Source organism: Triticum dicoccoides, chromosome 4B (assembly GCF_002162155.2).
Source record: "Triticum dicoccoides isolate Atlit2015 ecotype Zavitan chromosome 4B, WEW_v2.0, whole genome shotgun sequence".
Lineage (NCBI taxonomy): Eukaryota > Viridiplantae > Streptophyta > Magnoliopsida > Poales > Poaceae > Triticum > Triticum dicoccoides.
In genome coordinates this window covers 196,226,976-196,247,013 of record NC_041387.1, presented here as the reverse complement: position 1 = coordinate 196,247,013, position 20,038 = coordinate 196,226,976, and the positions used below count along the sequence as shown (strand labels likewise).

The window sequence follows — 20,038 nt, the reverse complement described above, 5'->3', positions numbered from 1 at the left end:
CCTAGAAAAAAATTCCAATAAGCAAAATTTTTGCTTCCCCTCTTGTACTTTCCTAGATTTAGTGTGCTAGTTGCTCAAAACCTAGCAATTTTTGCCTGAACTTGCCTGTACTTACATCTGTTTAGTTGTGTTAGTTGCTTAAACACTATCAACAAAATTGATTGCCTTGTGTTTAGTGTGTTAGTTGCTCCTGAGTTTCGAACACAAGCACTGATTTGCCTGCATCTGATGCGTTAGTTGCTTGCATTCTTAAGTTGCAAAAAAATAAAAAATGCTTCTAACATCCTTGTGTTAATGCCCCCCTACAGGTCGAATGATGCACATCATGTCCGATTACTATGGTACAAAGCTGATTGTCCCTTATGGTACTAAGCATATTTCAAACCTAAAGTCGAAGTTGAACAAGAATGCGATGAAGGAAGGTGGTATGATTGAGATAGTTGCCTACTTTAAAGATCGGCAGAAAGAAGATCCAGATTTCTTTTACAAGATTAAGTATGATGAGGAGGACAGGGTTGAGAATGTTTTCTGGGTTGACGGTGCAGCAAGGAGGGCTTACATAGAGGCATACCACGTACATGACTAATATGTATAACATGCCCTTTGCACCATTCATTGGAATTAATCGACATGGGCAATCATTCATGTTGGGGTGTGGTTTTGTGAGGCAAGAGGTGGCTACAAGCTTTGATTGGCTATTTGGGACCTTTTTTGAGGCAATGCATGATTTAGCACCAACAAACATCATTATTGACCAGGACATTGCAATGGCACAATCGATTAAAAGGATGTTCCCAACAACTATCCACCGCTGTTGTCGTTGGCATATAATGAAAAAGGCTCAAGAGAAGCTTGGCGCCTTGTTGGGCTGAAATCCTGGATTGTCAGAAGATTTCAACAGCTGCATTGACTTCAGCTTGACGCCAGAGGAGTTTGAGGTAGCATGGGTTGATCTAATGTTGAAGTATGAGGTTATGACTCATACACACTTTGAGACCCTCTATAAATACAGGGAAACATGGGTTCCTTGCTACTTCAAACACCAATTCTTTCCCTTCTTGCAATCGACCCAACACAGTGAGAGATTCAACGTTGTCCTCAAGTGATATGTGAACCCACACAATTCCATCCTCAATTTCGTCAAGAAATATTCGAAAATACAGACTCACATACTTGTCCGAGAAGGTGGAAAAGACTACCAAACAGAGCATCTGGCGACTGAAATGTGGTCTTCTTTTCCTATTGAGAAACAAGCCTATGACACATACACTAGGGACTTGTATGAGAAGTTTTGCACTGAGTTCAAGCTAATTGGGAGATACAATGTATGGCCCCATGGAAGTCACATGTACGAGATTTAACCCAATGAAACACAAACGTGGGTTGCTAAATATGGTTCTAGGAGTTATTTTGTGACATCATACACTAGTTCTGGAGACTACACATGTGAGTGCTGCAAAATGGACAGGGACTGCATACTTTGCTGCCACATCTTGAAGGTTTTGACCCAACTTGGTATCGACAAGATTCCAGCAAAATACCTTCTTCGGAGATGGACACCTAAGGCAATTCCTAGTGCAACCCCCTCCCGTCGAAGGTCAACCCGATGAATTGCCAGCACAGTCAAAGAAAGAAATGAGGCACACAAACTTGACAATGGATTTTGCAAGCCTAGCTCGTGTTTCTAGTGCGACAGATGCTGCTTCAGATATCGTGAGGAAACATATGCGGGCAGCTAGGATAGAAATAAGACATTTGAATTTGCCGAAGAAAAAGAAGCCAACAACACCTCCCAACGTGCCCCCTGGTGGCCCTGGTGGTCCACCACCGTCAAGTGGTGGTTCTGCACCGCAATCCAGTGCTCCTCCGACCAACAGTGACCCTCCACCACCTCCTACTTCAACTGCACGACCGCCAAGCAGCGCTGCACAGCATCCCACTAGTTCAGCAACAAAGCAAAAGAAGGCAGCCCCAATGGTTGTTCCTTTTGGAGTATGTGCACAGCCCATGCCAGGGGGTGCACCTCAGCCTAGGGGACCTCCACTAGTGGCAAAGGTGGCAACACCACCGCCAGGACTTGCTGCAACACAACCTAAAGGACCTATGTCGGTAAACAAAGGACCTCCGCCGCCACATGGTTGGCATGCACAACTACTGAATGTGACAACCTCGCTGCCAAAGTGTCCTGCACAGCCAAATAGGTGGATAGCATCAACGCCCAGGGGAGCTGCCCCAACACCTCCATCGGTAGTTGCCCAAGTGCAGAGTGTCTCTAGACAGCAACCTACTCTTACACAGCAGCAAAAGAGTGGAGACCCACTATTCTCTTCTACTTCAACACCTACTGGTGGTCATGCATGTGCTTCTAGGGTTGAACAACACCTTGGATATCCTACTCCAACGCATGACCCACCAATGCCTAGAGACCCACTGAAGTCGACAACCAAAGGAAGGGCAAAAACTAATAGGATTCAATCAGCACTTGAACTGCACCCGAAAAGAAAGAACAAATGCAGTTATTGTGGTTCTTTTGAACACAATTCAGCGCTCTGCCCAACAAGGTTGCATTGAAAAGAACACCCTGGAATATGAGAGAAAGTGGAGATGTTGCTTGCAAAGTGATAGATTTGAGGAGCACTGCACACTACCTGAGATTCATCCTGAAAAATAATCCCTGTGATTGAACTAGTATTGATGTCCATGTTCCGTATTTTATGATACCCGAAACTACCTATGAATCCTTGCTTTGAAATTTTAGTGTACCAAAAACTGCCTATGAATTATGGCTTTTGAATTTTATCTTGTCATGCAGGCATGGACTATTGCATTACTTTTACTATGCATGCAACTTCTATTGCATAATCTTGCAAGTTGCAATATTGTGTCAAGCAACTAGTTGAAGTATTGGTGCAAGTATAATCACAAAAAATGCAAAAAGCAAGTTTGTGCTTTTTGAAAAAGTCATGCTAGTTTGATGATAAAAATGAACCTACCGTAGCTTCAAGATGTTTTTCCAAGGGGTCTTGTCGTAATCAGTGTTGACCCAATTGCTTGTTAGTTGCTTCCTAATGTTTGGAATGTCATCTTGAGTGAATTTAGGAACAGTCCTTACCTCCCAACCACTTGTGAGTGTAAGCGCAAAAACCCCACAGTCAAACATGTACATCAAACGGAAGGAAAAAACAGTATGTTAATGGTTGCATAGTTTCTTGTATGTAGTATAAATTTAGTGAGAAAATAAACAAAAATAAAGAGATCAGATCAAGCAAAAAGACCGTGTAAAAAATCTAGCGGTTTGGGTGTTCTGGTTGCTTACTCATTGTTTTGCTTTGCGACATCAATGTTGACAAGTTTAAAGTCGTCCATGGATATGTGAGACTTAGGGTAGTGTTTATCCCAGAGAGATTTGATACTTGCGACAATAGACCTTGCGCAACCGTCCAGGGTCTTGTTAGTAAGTGTCCTCCACGAATCAAGCACCTCAAACTTTCGATCTCGTATATTCAAGTTGAAAACCCAATAATGGTTTCCTGTGATTGGCTTGGTTTTGTCAATGTTCTCTATGACAGGGAACATGATCTGTAAAAACAAATAGAAGGCAAATGAAAAAAATTTATTATACAGCACAAAAAGACATGTTGTGAATCTGGGCAACTTATACAACTGTATAAACATTTGAGCAACTTGTGATGTTACTCTCTGGAAAATTAGTACAGTCATTTGAGCAACTTGAACACATGGGATGCTGAAAAAATATTGGTGGGGGGGGAGGTGTGTGGTAATACCATAAGCAACTTATTTTGCTACTCAGGCAAGTATAGACATTTGTCTGAGAAATTTCTTGCATGCTATGTGGTTGTTTACACACTTGTTCCATGCATTTGTAACTACAAAAAATGATATGAACAACAAGAAAACATTTTGACTGACCATATCTTTACAATCCAGCCGGTTGGATTTCTTGAATCTTGAAGTAAGCTCTTGGTCGTCTAATGACATCTGCTGCAACATTGTCTGAAAAAGCAGGAAAAAAGGGAAAATGCACCTATAAAAACAGCACGGAGAACAAAAAGCAAAAACATTGAAAACCAAATATAACTACCATTTTCTTACCGAAAATCTCAAGGGCATCACCACCTTCATTGAATCTGGTGGCAAGTCATCATGATGGACTGTATCCCACTACATGGGACAACAGGAACCCTTCCTTTTTCATTGCATTAGCCAGATCCCTCACACTTATAAAGTACTTACCGTAGTCAACTACCTTTGGGCTGCATTTGAAAAATGAGAAAAAAAACAAGAATGTTATGCTGACATTATGCTTATAAAATCGAAAACAAAAAGTGGTTTTGAATCAACTTGTTGTTCAGTTGAACTTTTCCATAAAAAATGCCTGGTGTTCGTGTATGATATGCCTACATAAGATTACATATGTTGCCTGACACAAAGTAAAAAAATGCTTGGAAATTGTTTTACCTAGTATCTACATCAGGTGTCTCTTCTTCATTTAACCTCCCATGCAAAATAACCGATGCATATAGTCGGTTGACATCAGCTCTGCATTTAAGTGAATTTTTCTTGTTGTAGTCTATGAATGGTGACCTCATGCAAGGAGCTGGATTGATTATCATTCTTCCAAATTTATTAATGGCAGGCTCTCCAGAGCTGCTGCTACTATAAAACTTGCTAGCTGATCCTTCTTCTCCTTGGTTAGAAATTTTTTCTGGTGTGAACAGTTCACATGCTTCAATACTAGCTACAAATTCGAAATCATCACTATCGTCGAGAATTTGTATGTACTCACGTTTTGCGATACTGCTTGGCCCATCACCTCCCTGTGCTCCCTCAATAGTAGTTTCCGGATTAAAAATGTCATTTAAGCCAAGTGAGAAAGATGGGGCCGGGCAGTACTCATGAACAAAATTGTTTGGTGATGCACTTTTGCTTTGGTGAATCTGTGGTCCATCCATCTCTGCTTGAATGAAAATGGGTGACATGGTGCTTGAGCTTTCTACAAGTTTTTTACTTGGAGGGGCAAATCTTGCTACGAGATCACTAATTTCCAGAACATTTATTTCTAGGCTATTCTTTGTACTCCCCTTGAATTGTAGCGGCGGACGGTTTTCTTTGTTACCATCAAAACAAATGGGTTTTTTCCCATTGGGACTCACTGTTCGGGCAGTCTTGGCAACTGAAGTTTACTTTGCAGGCAACTTGCTCAGTGATTCAGGCAACTTTGATGAGTGACGATCGGTGCAAGTTTTGTCACCTGTAATAGCAGTGAATGTCAAGGGGCAAATGTTTTCTTGATCCTTGCCCAGACCTGCATCTAGTAATGGACCCTGTGGTGCTCCTTTCAACTTAAGCTCTTTGGCAAAAAATTGGGAACATTTGTCGATTGTGGCGAACTAATGCAAGGGAGCTTTTGTTCTTGACAATTTAGCTCAACCAAGGGTTGCCTAGAACTTAGAATAGTTGTGTTCACTTCTGTTTGTGGAGACACTCTAACTGGTGCTTGTTTGATTGAAAGATTTGCATGGAGTTTTTTGCAACTTGCTTCCTCCTTGGCCTGAGTTGCGAGACTTTGTGTGATAGTTGGTGCAACATTCTCACTTTGGAATCCTTTTGGTGCTCTTGTAGTGCTTGATGTTTTATTTACTTCCACCTGGGGCTTCAAAGTAGCACAATTTTCCTCTTTCTATACAGCAGTTGCCAGGCTTTGATGTTGTATTTGCCCAGATTTCTTAATAGCTGACCGCCTTTCCTTGGGAACATGCACTTGTTGTGCATTTTTTGAATGCCTTTCTTGTAGATCCTCTGCTGTTGCTTTCACTACTGTTGGCTGCAGGATGAAGCTGACGGTCTTTTTCTTCTTCGGTGGGATGGGTGGTAGTTCCCTCTCTGCAATTTCTTCTGGTTTTCCACCCAAGTTATGTGTTTTCCCTCTGGTTTTACCTCTCTGATTTTCCCCAATTTCTTCTGGTTTTCCCTCTCTGCAAGGGATGGGTGGATGCTCTGCACCCATTTCTCTCATCAACCTCTTGCGCATGTGTTTTGGACATATTTCCGTCAAGTCCATTAGGGGAGTTCCTTCAACTCTAAGCCCATCATTAGGTTGTGAAAAGGCCTCTTTGCTTCCAATGCAGCTGGTCGCTCATCAATGCATTCTTTCGCTTCATACAATGGTATGCGTGGGGAAAAAGATTCCTACTCCATCATCACTATGCCTTTGATGTTAACCGAGCCAAAGTCATCAAGCTCCTTATGTTTGCTTTCCTTCTTTTGAAGCAAAAATTGTAGTGTGCATTGATCATCGTCGTCACTGTCCAAGTAATTAGCAGCTCCATCCTCATTCCTGATGTTCCCACCACCATCACTGTGGCCACTGCTATTTCCTCCATTGCTATCCTCATCATCCTTGCCATCCCCATTCCCATCCCCCTCCTTGTATTCTTCCTTGTCACCACCTGTTCCCACATCATCATCATATTCTTCTTCATCATCCATGTCATCTTCTGTACTAACTTCATCTTCTTCCTTTTCATCGCTATCCTCCTCTTCATCATCTCCCTCTTGCTCGACTGTTTGTTGTCCCTTGCCCACTACTGTACTTGCCACTGTGTCACCTGGTCGTGTTTCCCCATCCTTGCTAGCACTACCGTCACGGGTTGCTTGATCCTCTTGTTCCATTTCAGCACTACGTGCTTCCTCCCTCTCACCTTGTTCTTCTAGCTTGTTAGGGTTACGCCCTGCATCTTCCCTCCTCAGTTCATCACCATCATCATTGTCTGAGTCCCCATCACTACCGTTGTCGCTTTTTTCTCCATCATCATCTACTTCATCAGATTCATCTCCATCTTTGTCATTATCATCGTTGTCCGACTTGTATGAATCTTCTTCACAAGGTAAGATGTCACTGCCTTCTTCACTTAATAAGCTTTCGCTGTCACTGCCCAATTGTTTACTTCTTTTCTTTAAATGTTGCTTGCTTGTTCCCATCTTACTAGGTTCTGTCGTGCTTGTCCCAGCTTCAATATCATCTATCCTGCCAATGTTGTACACAAGCTTTCCAACTGAGTGTGATATTTCGGAACACATTTCGTGCACCATGATTCATAACTTCTTTTGTTTCTGTAAAACAATAAAGAAATGGTTAGAACATAGAACAAAAAGTGCTAACACTACTATAAGCAAATCTAAAAATGTGCTGACAATATAGTTGTAAGTTTTCTAAAACACAATTGCATTAACTTGTGCAAAAGAGCACTTAGATGAATACATGTTGCTTAAAACAAAGAGAGAAAAGGTAAATGAAAAATAGAGAAAGTTGAATTAGTTACTTTGGAAGGAAAAAATGAAAGTTGCCTGAATAACTACATGAGGAAAATATACATAGACAAAATGAGTTTGCCTAATATACACAATAATATGATTTAAACACTAAAGTTGCCTAACCTCAAGATGTTAGTTGCTTACATGTGTGTTTAAATTTGTGCATAATAAAATGTCTATAGAGGAATTGGGAAGGGAACTTGGAACACAATAAATATGATTTAAAAACACTGAAGTTGCCTACCCTCAAGTAGGAAGTTGCTTACATACATGTTTAAATGTGCCATGCGACTACTTAGCTTGAAAAAAACAAGGAAAAGAGGCCATGATGACTCGATGCTAACAAATAAATGAGAAAACAAAAGCTAATAAATTACTTACTTCTTTATTATATGACTCAGGTAATCTTGCTACAACAAATTTTGTGATGTGATCCATGCTTCCGAAAAAACTGTCGTCCGCACATCGGGAAAACTCGGTCTTATGCTGATTGCATTTGTTGGTAGAAAAAACAGAATAAAAAAGTGTGAGCACATAAGATACATTTTGTGGAAAAAACAGTACGATATAGTATATAACTTCACGCTGAAAAAATAGGCAATTTTCCACCTAAGAGTTGAGCTGAATTACTAGCATGAAAATTCAGTCACACACCCACTCCATTTCCCTCCAAAAACATATTCTGTTCATCAGAGGAAACCAAAAAAATGGCATGCTTGTTTGAAAAAAAGTAACAAAATTGCTTGATCAAATTTACACGACTTGCCAGATTTAAATACATGAATTGCCTATTTTTCTATCATTATTTTACCTTGTACTTTAAAAGTGCTCCACGGACTTAAGAAGTTTGTGTGTCCTATTAAAGCACAAAGGTGAACATAAAAAGGAAAAAATAAAAAACTTACATGTAGTTTGCCATACTGACCCAGGCCAATCTTATCCTTCTTCACGACTTTTGCAATTAAATCTGAGTTCCAAAGAGAAACTCTTGGTGTCAAGCTTGGAATAGGTTCAACCACATCAAGTGAGACCAAATTTTTGGAGAAATGTTTAGACTTGTTGATGGTGCAAGAAAGCAAGAAAAAGCGACTGCTAGTCAAGCACGGAGAAAATTGTCGTCATGAGCTCCACCCATATCTCCAATCATCTTACACCATGCCGTGAGGGTTGGTGAGTTCTTGGATGTAATATTGTAGATGCTATGAATGTCCTTTGTGTTGTCAGGACGATTCTCATAACAGACATTTCTGCCCTTGTTTGGCAACCCCCATATTCTATGCACACTTGTTGCATCTACCGGGATCTTCCCCCTCTCTGGTATAACAATTTGGGACTTCTCGGGGTCATAGTGCTTCATAATCCATTGGCTCAGGTCTGCATCCATTGTAGTGGCTGCAAGGTCCAACAAACCCCCAAACTCTTTGTCAACGATCACACCCTTTTGGACAGATATAAGAGATTTGTTTAGTTTATACAGCCTTGCAGGCGATCCCCTATTCCTAAAACCCTACATAAACAAAAACATAAACACCGTGAACCCCCTGTTAAAAAAAGATTTGAGGCAAAACATGTATATAGTTTGGCAAATCACACACATTAGATGGGCAAAAAATAAAGCAAATCTAAGCAAAAAAAATTGCATTACCTCGTTTCCTGAAGACTTTTGGCGCTTTGCTTTTCTTGGATGATCCTCAATATCTTTGTCAGCTTCATGCTCGTTATCTTTGTCAAATTCAGGGTCCTTATCAGCATCTCTAGATACATCCTCGTTGCTATCAATATCTGATGGATTGGGGCCATGAGTAATGATCGCTTTCGACATTCTTCCACGCTTGTACCCAATTGTGGGCGCAATACTACGAGCCTACAGAGGTGCAAGAACCAACAAAAAACAACATATAGACATGCTGCCAATTAAATGTAGCACTATAAAAGAAAAGAGGAATGAAAAATAATTTCGAAGAATTTTCCCCACGCACCTCTGTTTCATTATCTGCAGTAACATTAGAAGGATCGGCGTCATGATTGACTGGAAGGCGGTCTTCCTGCATTTCCTTACTGCTGTCATCAATTGTTCCTGGTATATGCCAGAAAAAAACCATTCTTAAAAACCATGGGTAAAAAAATAAAAAATACATAAATAAACACATGAGTTGAACAGTTAAGTAATCAAGGGGATGAACAGCTGCTTCCACTTCAACTAACTTACACAAAAAAAGCATCCTACAAAACTAATTCCACTTCAGCTAATGCACATGACACATGTGCACAGGCAAGTGCATCCTTTACAGTAGGCAAAAACAATTACAAAAATGGGCAAAAACAATTAGGCACAGGACACGGAAATGCATGGTTTTTAGCAAAGATGTGTATATAGAAAAGAACAAAGTTGGCAAGGCTATATCAGCAATGACCTGTCGCGAGGCTATATAATAGATTCAAAAAATAGTCATATGCACAAAATTGTCTTCTACCAGGTATGACTATTTGCTGTTTCCCCTCCAAAAATACACATGCAATTTTTTGTACATCAGTTGGGCAAACACCATCTAGTTGACAGGCAACTAGGGAGACAAATGTTAGCAACTATGGTGTACATTGGTTGGGCAAACACCATCCATTTGACAGGCAACTAGGGAGATAAAATGTTAGGCAACTATGCTATAAATCGGTTGGGCAAACACCATCCAGTTGACAGGCAACTAGGGAGACAAATGTTAGGCAACTGTGTTATACATCAGTTGGGCAAACACCATCTAGTTGACAGGCAACTAGGGAGAAGTGTTAGGCAACTAACCCGAATAACTTCTATTACGCATGGTTTTTGTAGCGACCAGATCTCAAACAGTCTGATCTCTGTGCTCAGTGTCATCCCTGGATCAGTAATGCTGACACCACACAGTACTTGGAGGACTTATAACAGAGTAGCAATCACACACTTATTACATCGAATGTCTCAAAAGAGAATTTATTGAAATAAATATGGCTTAAGGCCATCTAAAAACGCTAACAGCGGAAGTCTTGGAAGATAAGCGAGTCCATCAACTCGAACGGCATCACTGAGTATAGAACCACGACCTAAAAGCATCTTACTCGTCGTCTGAAAAGTCTGCAACATGAAACGTTGCAGCCCGAAAATGGGTCAGCACATGGAATATGCTGGCAATGTAACACATAGAGGATAACAATGGATTAAGCTATACTACATGCATATTTGGCTGGTGGAAAAGCTCTATGCTTACAGTTTTGCATAAAGCCAATTTTTCCCTACTGCAAAGGAATAAATTTATTTAACTATCATGGTGGTTGTTAAACATTGAGAATGGTTGACAGCATTCTCAATCCCAATTAAAAGTACTCATTAAACCCAACAACATTAAATTAGAGTAACATGATGAGATTCACATGATATCCAAGTTCTAGATACTCAAGATGTCCATAACCGGGGACACGGCTAATCATGATTAGTTTATACACTTTGCAGAGGTTTGCGCACTTTTCCCCACAAGACTCGATCGCCTCCGTTTGATTCCTCGCACTACATGGTGTTTGAGAGATGGATGACCGAGACATAGTCTTTCGGAAGCACTAGCACCTTACATGTGGGTAGACTGGTGCACCTACTTTCCCCTACATCTGCTAGTCTACCCGTAAGAGTTCGCACAACTTAGTCAACTATGCCAGAGCCCATAATGGCTTGTGGCTACACACGTAAGTTTCTAGTTTGAATAATCTCATGATCCCTTTGAGCCTGGGTGGCGGTCCAAAGAAATACAGGCAAGTCCTGATAGAAACCAGGTGCCTCAATCCACCCAGATGTGTGTCTAAGTTGCCACCTTAAATAAACCATTGATTAACAATCTCACATCTGTCATGGATACACTCACCCAATCCACGTCTACTAGCATAGCATGGCATAATAAGCAAACGTAGAAGTAACTCCCAAAGGTTTGATAATAAAACAGGTAATAGGTACTACCTCAACTACTTCCCATCCCACAATTTAATTAGATCCTAATCATGCAATGTTTGAGGATTGATCTAATGCATAAAAATTGGGTAGTAGAAAAGGTATGATCAAAGTGTTACTTGCCTTGCTGATGATCCGCGAAACCTAGAGACTCGAAGTAACAGGCGGCGCACTCCGGGTATTCTATCGCAGACAAACAACAAGCATACAATAAGTACTCATCTAATGCACAGGTAAAACTTAAATAAACGATCTAAAAAGAATGATCAATTTAAGAACTCCAGTTTGCAAAAAGATTCAAATCAAACAAAGCAACAAAAGTCAAACGGCGAAAGAAAACAGCTTCATTCTACTAATCTGGATCTAAGTCAAATTTTACAAAAACAAAAACTTGTCTAAGTTTATTATTCGGAAAGAGGGTTTTGAGACGAAACTCCAGGTGCTTGAATCGCCTGATTCCGATAAACGAGCGAAAAGTTAAACTAAAACGAAAATCGGATCAGGAATCGCGATCAGAAAAATCGCGGATTAAATTCGAGAAAAAGAAAAACGACGAACGGGTTAACGAACAACGTTCATTAACTAAACTAATCTGACGAATACGTTCGTTAAAACGAACGAATGAGCGAATGCTCGCTAATTAACTAAACCAAAAAATAAAAACCGATCTAATAAAAAAACCGAAACTAAAAAAAAGACCAAAAGATAAACTGACGAAAAACCGATCTGTTTTCTAAGAAAAACTGGCAGAGAAGTCGAGGCGGCGGCGAACCTCGGCAAGCGTGCGGGCGGCGGGGTCGGCGGGGTCCGGCGAGGTCGGCGACGACGGCGGGGTCCGGCGGCGGCTCGGCGGGCGGGGCGGCGGTGCAGGGCGGCGGCGCGGCTGGCGGCTGGCGGCGGCAGCGGCGGCTGGCGGCGGCGGCGCGGGGCTGGGGCGGCTAGGGTTTTGGGGGACGGCGGCTGGGCCTCGGGCTGGCTCCCCCCGGCTTATAAAGCCCCGCGGGCCGGGAGTCATAGACGGACACGACCCGTAGGTCGGTTGCGTTTTTTTAATAATAATTCTGCGCAGAAGAAAAAAAGAAAGAAATACTAAACGGACTCCAAAAATCCCGAAATAAATTTTCCCCGACTTCTAAAATCAAGCCGGACAAGATGAACATTTATTTGGGGCCTAAATGAATTTTTGAAAAACGCGCATTTTTCCTCAATTCAAATAAAAGGCGAAAAACTCCAAAATAAACCTTATTTGATTTTTTTATTAAATCTTCATTATTTCTTTATTTTGGGAAAGTCATTTTATTCCCTCTCTGAATTTTTGGTAGTAGAAATAATTGAAGATAAAATAAATAAAATCAAATGATCCTATTTTCAAAATTTGAGAAAACTCAAATAAGAAAATAACGAAATCCCCAACTCTCTCCGTGGGTCCTTGAGTTGCGTGGAATTTCTAGGATCGAGCCAACAATGCAACAAAATTATGATATGCAATGATGATCTATGTATAACATTCCAAATTGAAAAATTTGGGATGTCACAAACCTACCCCCCTTAAGATGAATCTCGCCCTCGAGATTTGGGTTGGCTAGCAAATAGGTGAGGGTGGTCCTTGAGCAGATCTTCCTCTCGCTCCCAGGTGGCTTCCTCCTCGGTGTGGTGGCTCCACTGAACCTTGCAAAACTTGATAACCTTACTGCGGGTAACTCGGCTGGCATATTCCAGAATCTTAACTAGTTTCTCTTCATAAGTCAAATCATCTTTCAACTGAATCACTTCCAGAGGCACTGTATCTCTCAGTGGTATATCGGCCATCTCTGCGTGACATTTCTTCAACTGTGAAACATGGAACACATCGTGAACTCCTGACAATCCCTCAGGTAATTCCAACTTGTATGCTAATTCTCCCATGCGTTCCAAAACTTTGTATGGTCCCACAAAACGTGGCACTAACTTCCCTTTAACTCCAAAATGCTTAACTCCTCGAAGTGGAGATACCCGAAGATAAACTCTGTCTCCGACTTCGTATTCTGTCTCCTTGTGTTTTGAATCTGCATAGCTCTTCTGCCTTGACTGAGCTACCTTGAGCCTGTCGTGAATCAACTTTACCTTCTATTCAGACTCCTTAATCAAATCCGGTCCAAACAACTGGCGTTCTCCAACCTCATCCCACAACAACGGGGTTCTGCACCTCCTTCCGTACAAGGCTTCAAAAGGGGCCATCTTCAAACTGGACTGATAACTGTTGTTGTAAGAAAACTCCGCGTATGGCAAGTTGTCATCCCAACTTGATCCATAATCCAAAACACAAGCTCTAAGCATATCCTCCAAAATCTGATTGACTCTCTCGGTATGTCCATCTGTCTGTGGGTGGAAAGCTGTGCTAAATTCCAGCCTGGTTCCCAATGTTTCATGCAACTATTTCCAGAACTTTGAGGTGAATTGGGTTCCTCTATCTGATACAATACTCCTCGGAACTCCATGCAAACATACAATCCTTGTCATGTATATCTTAGCCAATTTGGCACTACTGTAGGTAGTCTTTACTGGGATGAAATGAGCTACCTTTGTCAAACGATCGACTACAACCCAAATTGAGTCATAGCCTAAACGAGTCCTGGGCAATCCCGTGATGAAATCCATGCCTAGTTTGTCCCACTTCCATTCAGGTATAGGCAATGGCTGCAACAATCCGGCTGGCTTCTGGTGTTCTGCTTTCACCCTCTGACATACATCACAAACTGCTACATACTCTGCAATATCCTTCTTTATTCCGGTCCACCAGAAAGTTTCCTTCAAATCCAAATACATCTTGGTATTTCCGGGGTGAATCGAATATGGTGAATCATGTGCCTCTTGCAGAATCAACTTCCTGATCTCCGGGTCATTGGGCACATAAACACGATCCTCAAATCATAGGGTATCGTACTCATCCTCACGAAATTCCTTAGCCTTCCCTTCGCTCATTTTCTCCTTAATGGAAGCAACTTCCTTATCTGTATTTTGAGCTTCTCTGATTTTATCCATCAACGTAGACTGAATCTCCATTGCTGCTACATAGCCTCTCGGATCAATCTCTAAACATAGTTCACGAAGATCCTCGGCGAACTCCTTGGGTATTTCTCCCGTCATTAGTGTATTGACGTGGCTCTTATGGCTCAACGCGTCTGCTACAACGTTAGCCTTCCCGGGGTGATAATGCAATCTCATATCATAATCCTTAATAAGCTCCAACCATCTCCTCTGCCTGAGATTTAACTCCTTCTGCGTGAAGATGTACTTCAAACTCTTGTGATCCGTGTACACCTCACAATGATTTCCTATGAGAAAATGTCTCCACATTTTTAGGGCGTGCACTACGGCTGCTAACTCCAAATCATGAGTAGCATAATTCAACTCATGAGGCTTAAGCTGTCGTGAAGCATACGAAACAACTCGTCCCTCCTGCATAAGCACTGCTCCAAGTCCTCGATGTGAAGCGTCGTAATACATTTCATAATCCTTAGTCTGATCTGGAAGAATTAATACTGGTGAGGTAACCAAACGTTTCTTCAATTCTTGGAAACTAGCCTCACACTCCTTAGTCCAAATGAACTTAGTATCCTTCTTCAACAACTGTGTCATAGGCTTCGCAATCTTCGAGAAATTTTCAATGAATCTCCGATAGTATCCTGCGAGTCCAAGGAAACTCCGGATTTCTCCAACTGTTGTTGGTGCTTCCCAATTTGTCACAGTGACAACTTTAGTGGGGTCTACTGCTATACCTTCTCCGGATATAACATGTCTGAGAAATCCAACTTCCTCCAGCCAGAACTCACACTTGCTGAACTTGGCGTATAGCTGATGTTCTCTGAGCTTCTTGAGTACCATACGCAAGTGTTCCTTATGTTCCTCTTCATTCTTCGAGTACACCAAAATATCATCAATGAACACCACGACGAACTTATCCAAAAACTCCATAAACACCTTGTTCATCATGTTCATAAAATAGGCTGGGGCGTTACTCAAACCAAATGACATAACGGTATACTCATACAGCCTGTACCTGGTGGTAAAAGCCGTCTTCGGTATATCATGCTCCCGAATCTTCAACTGATGGTATCCTGATTGCAAATCAATCTTGGAAAACACCTTAGCTCCTTGCAACCGATCAAACAGATCATTGATCATTGGTAGTGGGTACTTGTTCTTGATTGTTACTTCATTCAATCCGTGATAATCAACAACCATTCTTAACGATCCATCCTTCTTCTCCACCAGAAGTACTGGCGATCCCCAAGGCGAAGAACTTGGGCGAATAAAACCTTTGTCCAATAGATCCTTAATTTGTTTCTTAATTTCCTCCAAATCTTGGGCTGGCATCCTGTATGGTCTCTTGGATATCGGCCCCGTGCCTGGCAGTAGTTCAATTAAGAACTCAATGTCTCTATCCGGTGGCATGCCTGGCAACTCTTCTGGAAATACATCAGGGAAATCCTTTACCACTGGTACTTCCTCCTGCACAACTCCTGATAAGGAATTTACATGTGCTCTCCTCGGCTCATGCCGTGATACATACTTGATTCTTATTCCTTCTGGTGTCGTAAGCAAAATTGTCCTGCTGGCGCAATCAATGTTTCCTCCATACATCGACAGCCAATCCATGCCAAGAATTACATCCAAACCTTGGGATTCCAATATAATTAAATCCGTTGGGAAAACATGCCTTCCTATACTTAATGGCACCTGAAAGCATCCTTGACTGACCATAAACTCAGCTCCCGGTGAACTCACTAGCATAGGTGTCTTAAGCATCTTAGTGGGCAGGCTAAACTTATCCAGAAATCCCCTTGATATGTATGAATGCGATGCACCAGTATCGAAAAGAACAACTGCAGTAAATGCCTTAACCAAAAACTTACCTATTACTGCGTATGGCTGAGCTTCAACCTCCTCCGGGTAACGTGGTTCACTTGCCCCCTGTTGAAAGGGTTCGGCTTCTTTCCTGAGCTTCCATTGCCATTTCCATTTTGGGCTTCTGGGCAATCATTTGCATAATGCCCAGTCTTACGGCACTTATAACAAGTGATATGGCTCACGTCTGCCTTGGATGGTGTTGACGGGTTGGTGCGGCTTTGTCCATTGCTTCCTCCATTCCCGTTTCCATTCTTTGTGCCATTATGATTGTGCGAGCTGCCTCCTCCGTGAGTATGCTGAAAATGTCCTCCTGACTTTGGGGTAAAGCATGGTTTCTGCTGAGCTCCAGAATTGTACTTCCCCTGTCCATACTTCCTCTTACGATTATCAATCTGCTGCTACTTCCCCTCAATCATAAGAGCACGATCTACTAACTCCTGGTAGTTATTGAAAGTGGCTACCATCAACTGCATGCTCATCTCATCATTCAGTCCTTCTAGAAACTTCTCCTGCTTAGCCGCATCCGTAGCAACATCATCTGGGGCATAACGTGCTAGCTTACTGAAAGCATCCACATACTGGCCAACTGTCCGTCCTCCTTGGCGTAAGTTGCAAAACTCACACTTCTTCATGGCCATAGCTCCTGCTGAAACATGGGCAGTATGAAAAGCCTACTGAAACTGATTCCATGTGACAGTGTCTACAGGGTAAGTGGCTGTGAAATTCTCCCACCATGCTGCTGCGGGTCCGTCAAGCTGATGTGTGGCAAACTTCACCTTTTCTCCATCTGGTCATCCTGCTGTGGTCAACTCCCTCCCTATCTTACGGAGCCAATCATCTGCTACTATCGGCTCGGTGCTACTGGAAAACACCGGCGGATTCAACCTTAAGAAACGTGCCAGATGGTCAACAGGTGGTGGTGGTGGTGGGTTGTTGTTGTTGTTGTTGTTGCCTTGGTTCTGTAGCAATGTTTGAATCTAGGTGTTCTGCTGCTGAATCAACTGAGTGATCTCTGGCGGGAAAACAAACTCGGGGTCACGTCTCGGAGGCATCTGAGGGTTTAAAGGGGAGATGAGAGTTAAGAATAGAATGAGGTCTAGTGAGATAACACTACCCATATGCACATGAGACAAAAACACACAATATCATTCCAATCAATCAAACAAGGGCATACAACGGTCTAACTATCGTTACAAAGTGCTTGGTCTAAAACTAATTAAATGGTGGAAAATTCTACTACTGTTATGGTGGTCAAATAGAAAAACTGCTCCGATGAAGACTCCATGATATCTGCTCCAGCTTCATCAACATAGTCATCATCGCTGTCGTCGGGATCCGAGTCGGTGTCGTCGATGATGTTATAGTTATCTGGACAAGTAGGTTCATCCTCTTCTCCTCTGGGTGTTGATCCTCCCATGAATACTCCAATCTTCTCCTTAAGGTCAGCATTCTGTCTTACTAGAGCGACGATTTCTTCCATATAATCTTTGCGTTTAGCCTTGAGTTCTTCTTCTAGCTCCTTGATCTTGGTCATAGCCTTCTGCAGATCCTCCATATCTGCGCACATCTGATTTTCCTGGCGTCGGATGTGTTGGTTTAACTCCTGAATATAAGCTGTGATTGATCTGTCCTTCCTGGTGGTGATCATCTCCCAATGCTCATCTCGGCGCCCACAAATCTGGTAGATAGTATTCTTGAGATCGTTGTGGTAAACTTCTCCTATTCGTCCCATGGCGATGTGAGCTGCCATGCTCTTTCCTAGGCTCCATGTTGGTACATCAAAGGTAAACTCTATTGGCTCAGTGGCTGGTGCAAATGTCCTTCCTGGAATGTAGACTTGAATCCTCCAGCGCTCCTCTTCGGGTAAAGTGGCATTGAAAGTCCCGGTGAAACTTGGCACTCCTATGTTCAGGTATCTAGTGGCTTCCTTCAAGTGATATCCAAAAGGTGAGTTCTCATCTGGTTGTGTGAACTTGATCCTTGCATCCGCCATCCTAAAGAATAGAAAAGATGAGGAGTCAGAAATGAGAAGAAAGAGTAGTGATCTAGGGTTTAAGCTTAGTGGCCGTGTCCTACAGTCAGCGTGTGCTCTGATACCACCTTTGTAGCGACCAGACCTCAAACAGTCTGATCTCTATGCTCAATGTCATCCCTGGATAAGTAATGCTGACACCACACGGTACTTGGAGGATTTCTAATAGAGTAGCAATCACACACTTATTACATCGAATGTCTCAAAAGAGAACTTATTGAAATAAATATGGCTTAAGTCCATCTAAAAACGGTAACAGCGGAAGTCTTGGAAGATAAGCGAGTCCATCAACTCCAACAGCATCACTGAGTATAGAACCACGACCTAAAAGCATCTTACTCGTCGTCTGAAAAGTCTGCAACATGAAACATTGCAGCCCGAAAACGGGTCGGCACATGGAATATGCTAGCAATGTAACACATAGAGGATAACAATGGATTAAGCTACACTACATGCATATTTGGCTGGTGGAAAAGCTCTATGGTTACAGTTTTGCCTAAAGCCAATTTTTCCCTACTGCAAAGGAATAAATTTATTTAACTATCATGGTGGTTGTTAAACATTCAGAATGGTTGACAGCATTCTCAATCCCAATTAAAAGTACTCATTAAACCCAACAACATTAAATTAGAGTAACATGATGAGATTCACATGATATCCAAGTTCTAGATACTCAAGATGTCCATAACCGGGGACACGGCTAATCATGATTAGTTTATACACTCTGCAGAGGTTTGCGCACTTTTCCTCACAAGACTCGATCGCCTCCATTTGATTCCTCACACTACATGGTGTTTGAGAGACGGATGGCCGAGACATAGTCTTTCGGAAGCACTAGCACCTTACATGTGGGTAGACTGGTAGACCTACTTTCCCCTACATCTGCTAGTCTACCCGTAAGAGTTCGCACAACTTAGTCAACTATGACAGAGCCCATAATGGCTTGTGGCTGCACACGTAAGTTTCTAGTTTGAATAATCTCATGATCCCTTTGAGCCTGGGTGGCGGTCCAAAGAAATACAGGCAAGTCCTGATAGAAACCAGGTGCCTCAATCCACCCAGATGTGTGTCTAAGTTGCCACCTTAAATAAACCATTGATTAACAATCTCACATCTGTCATGGATACACTCACCCAATCCGCGTCTACTAGCATAGCATGGCATAATAAGCAAACGTAGAAGTAACTCCCAAAGATTTGATAATAAAACAGGTAATAGGTAATACCTCAACTACTTCCCATCCCATAATTTAATTAGATTCAAATCATGCAATGTTTGAGGATTGATCTAATGCATAAAAATTGGGTAGTAGAAAAGGTATGATCAAAGTGTTACTTGCCTTGCTGATGATCCGCGAAACCTAGAGACTCGAAGTAACAGGCAGCGCACTCCGGGTATTCTATCGCAGACAAACAACAAGCATACAATAAGTACTCATCTAATGCACAGGTAAAACTCGAATAAACGATCTAACCAGAATGTTCAATTTAAGAACTCCGGTTTGCAAAAAGATTCAAATCGAACAAAGCAACGAAAGTCAAACGGCGAAAGAAAACAGCTTCGTTCTACTAATCTGGATCTAAGTCAAATTTTACAGAAGCAAAAACTTGTTTAAGTTGATTATTCGGAAAGAGGGTTTCGAGACGAAACTCCAGGTGCTTGAATCGCCTAATTCCGATAAACGAGCGAAAAGTTAAACTAAAACGAAAATCAGATCAGGAATCGCGATCAGAAAAATCACGGATTAAATCCGAGAAAAAGAAAAACGACGAACGGGTTAACGAACGAACGTTCATTAACTAAACTAATCT

At 41.9% G+C, this 20,038-nt stretch overlaps 2 protein-coding genes across 2 annotated transcripts; both read right to left on the bottom strand.

The window, feature by feature from the left end:
- Positions 1 to 3,312: 3,312 nt before the first annotated feature.
- Positions 3,313 to 4,176, bottom strand: LOC119292622. Its single transcript, XM_037571400.1, has 3 exons — positions 4,114 to 4,176; positions 3,931 to 4,014; positions 3,313 to 3,579 (listed from the first exon to the last, which is right to left on the bottom strand). Exons 1-3 carry the CDS (start codon positions 4,141 to 4,143, stop codon positions 3,313 to 3,315), a joined length of 381 nt encoding a protein of 126 aa, XP_037427297.1. The 5' UTR covers positions 4,144 to 4,176.
- Positions 4,177 to 5,500: 1,324 nt separating this feature from the next.
- LOC119293539 (uncharacterized protein DDB_G0290685-like) lies at positions 5,501 to 7,804 on the bottom strand. Its single transcript, XM_037571989.1, has 2 exons — positions 7,717 to 7,804; positions 5,501 to 7,134 (listed from the first exon to the last, which is right to left on the bottom strand). The coding sequence occupies exon 2, from the start codon at positions 7,111 to 7,113 to the stop codon at positions 6,211 to 6,213; it is 903 nt and encodes a 300-aa protein (XP_037427886.1). The 5' UTR covers positions 7,114 to 7,134; positions 7,717 to 7,804; the 3' UTR covers positions 5,501 to 6,210.
- Between the last annotated feature and the right edge of the window lie 12,234 nt (positions 7,805 to 20,038).

What these genes read in the sequence shown, in the direction of transcription:
- LOC119292622 (XM_037571400.1), bottom strand. Translation starts at nt 4,143, where the DNA reads ATGAAGGTGGTGATGCCCTTGAGATTTTCG. An exon ending in TGATGCCCTTGAGATTTTCG is followed by an intron (nt 4,015 to 4,113) that starts GTAAGAAAATGG and finishes CTGCTTTTTCAG; the next exon opens with ACAATGTTGCAGCAGATGTC. An exon ending in GGCTGGATTGTAAAGATATG is followed by an intron (nt 3,580 to 3,930) that starts GTCAGTCAAAAT and finishes TTGTTTTTACAG; the next exon opens with ATCATGTTCCCTGTCATAGA.
- LOC119293539 (XM_037571989.1), bottom strand. Translation starts at nt 7,113, where the DNA reads ATGGTGCACGAAATGTGTTCCGAAATATCACACTCAGTTGGAAAGCTT.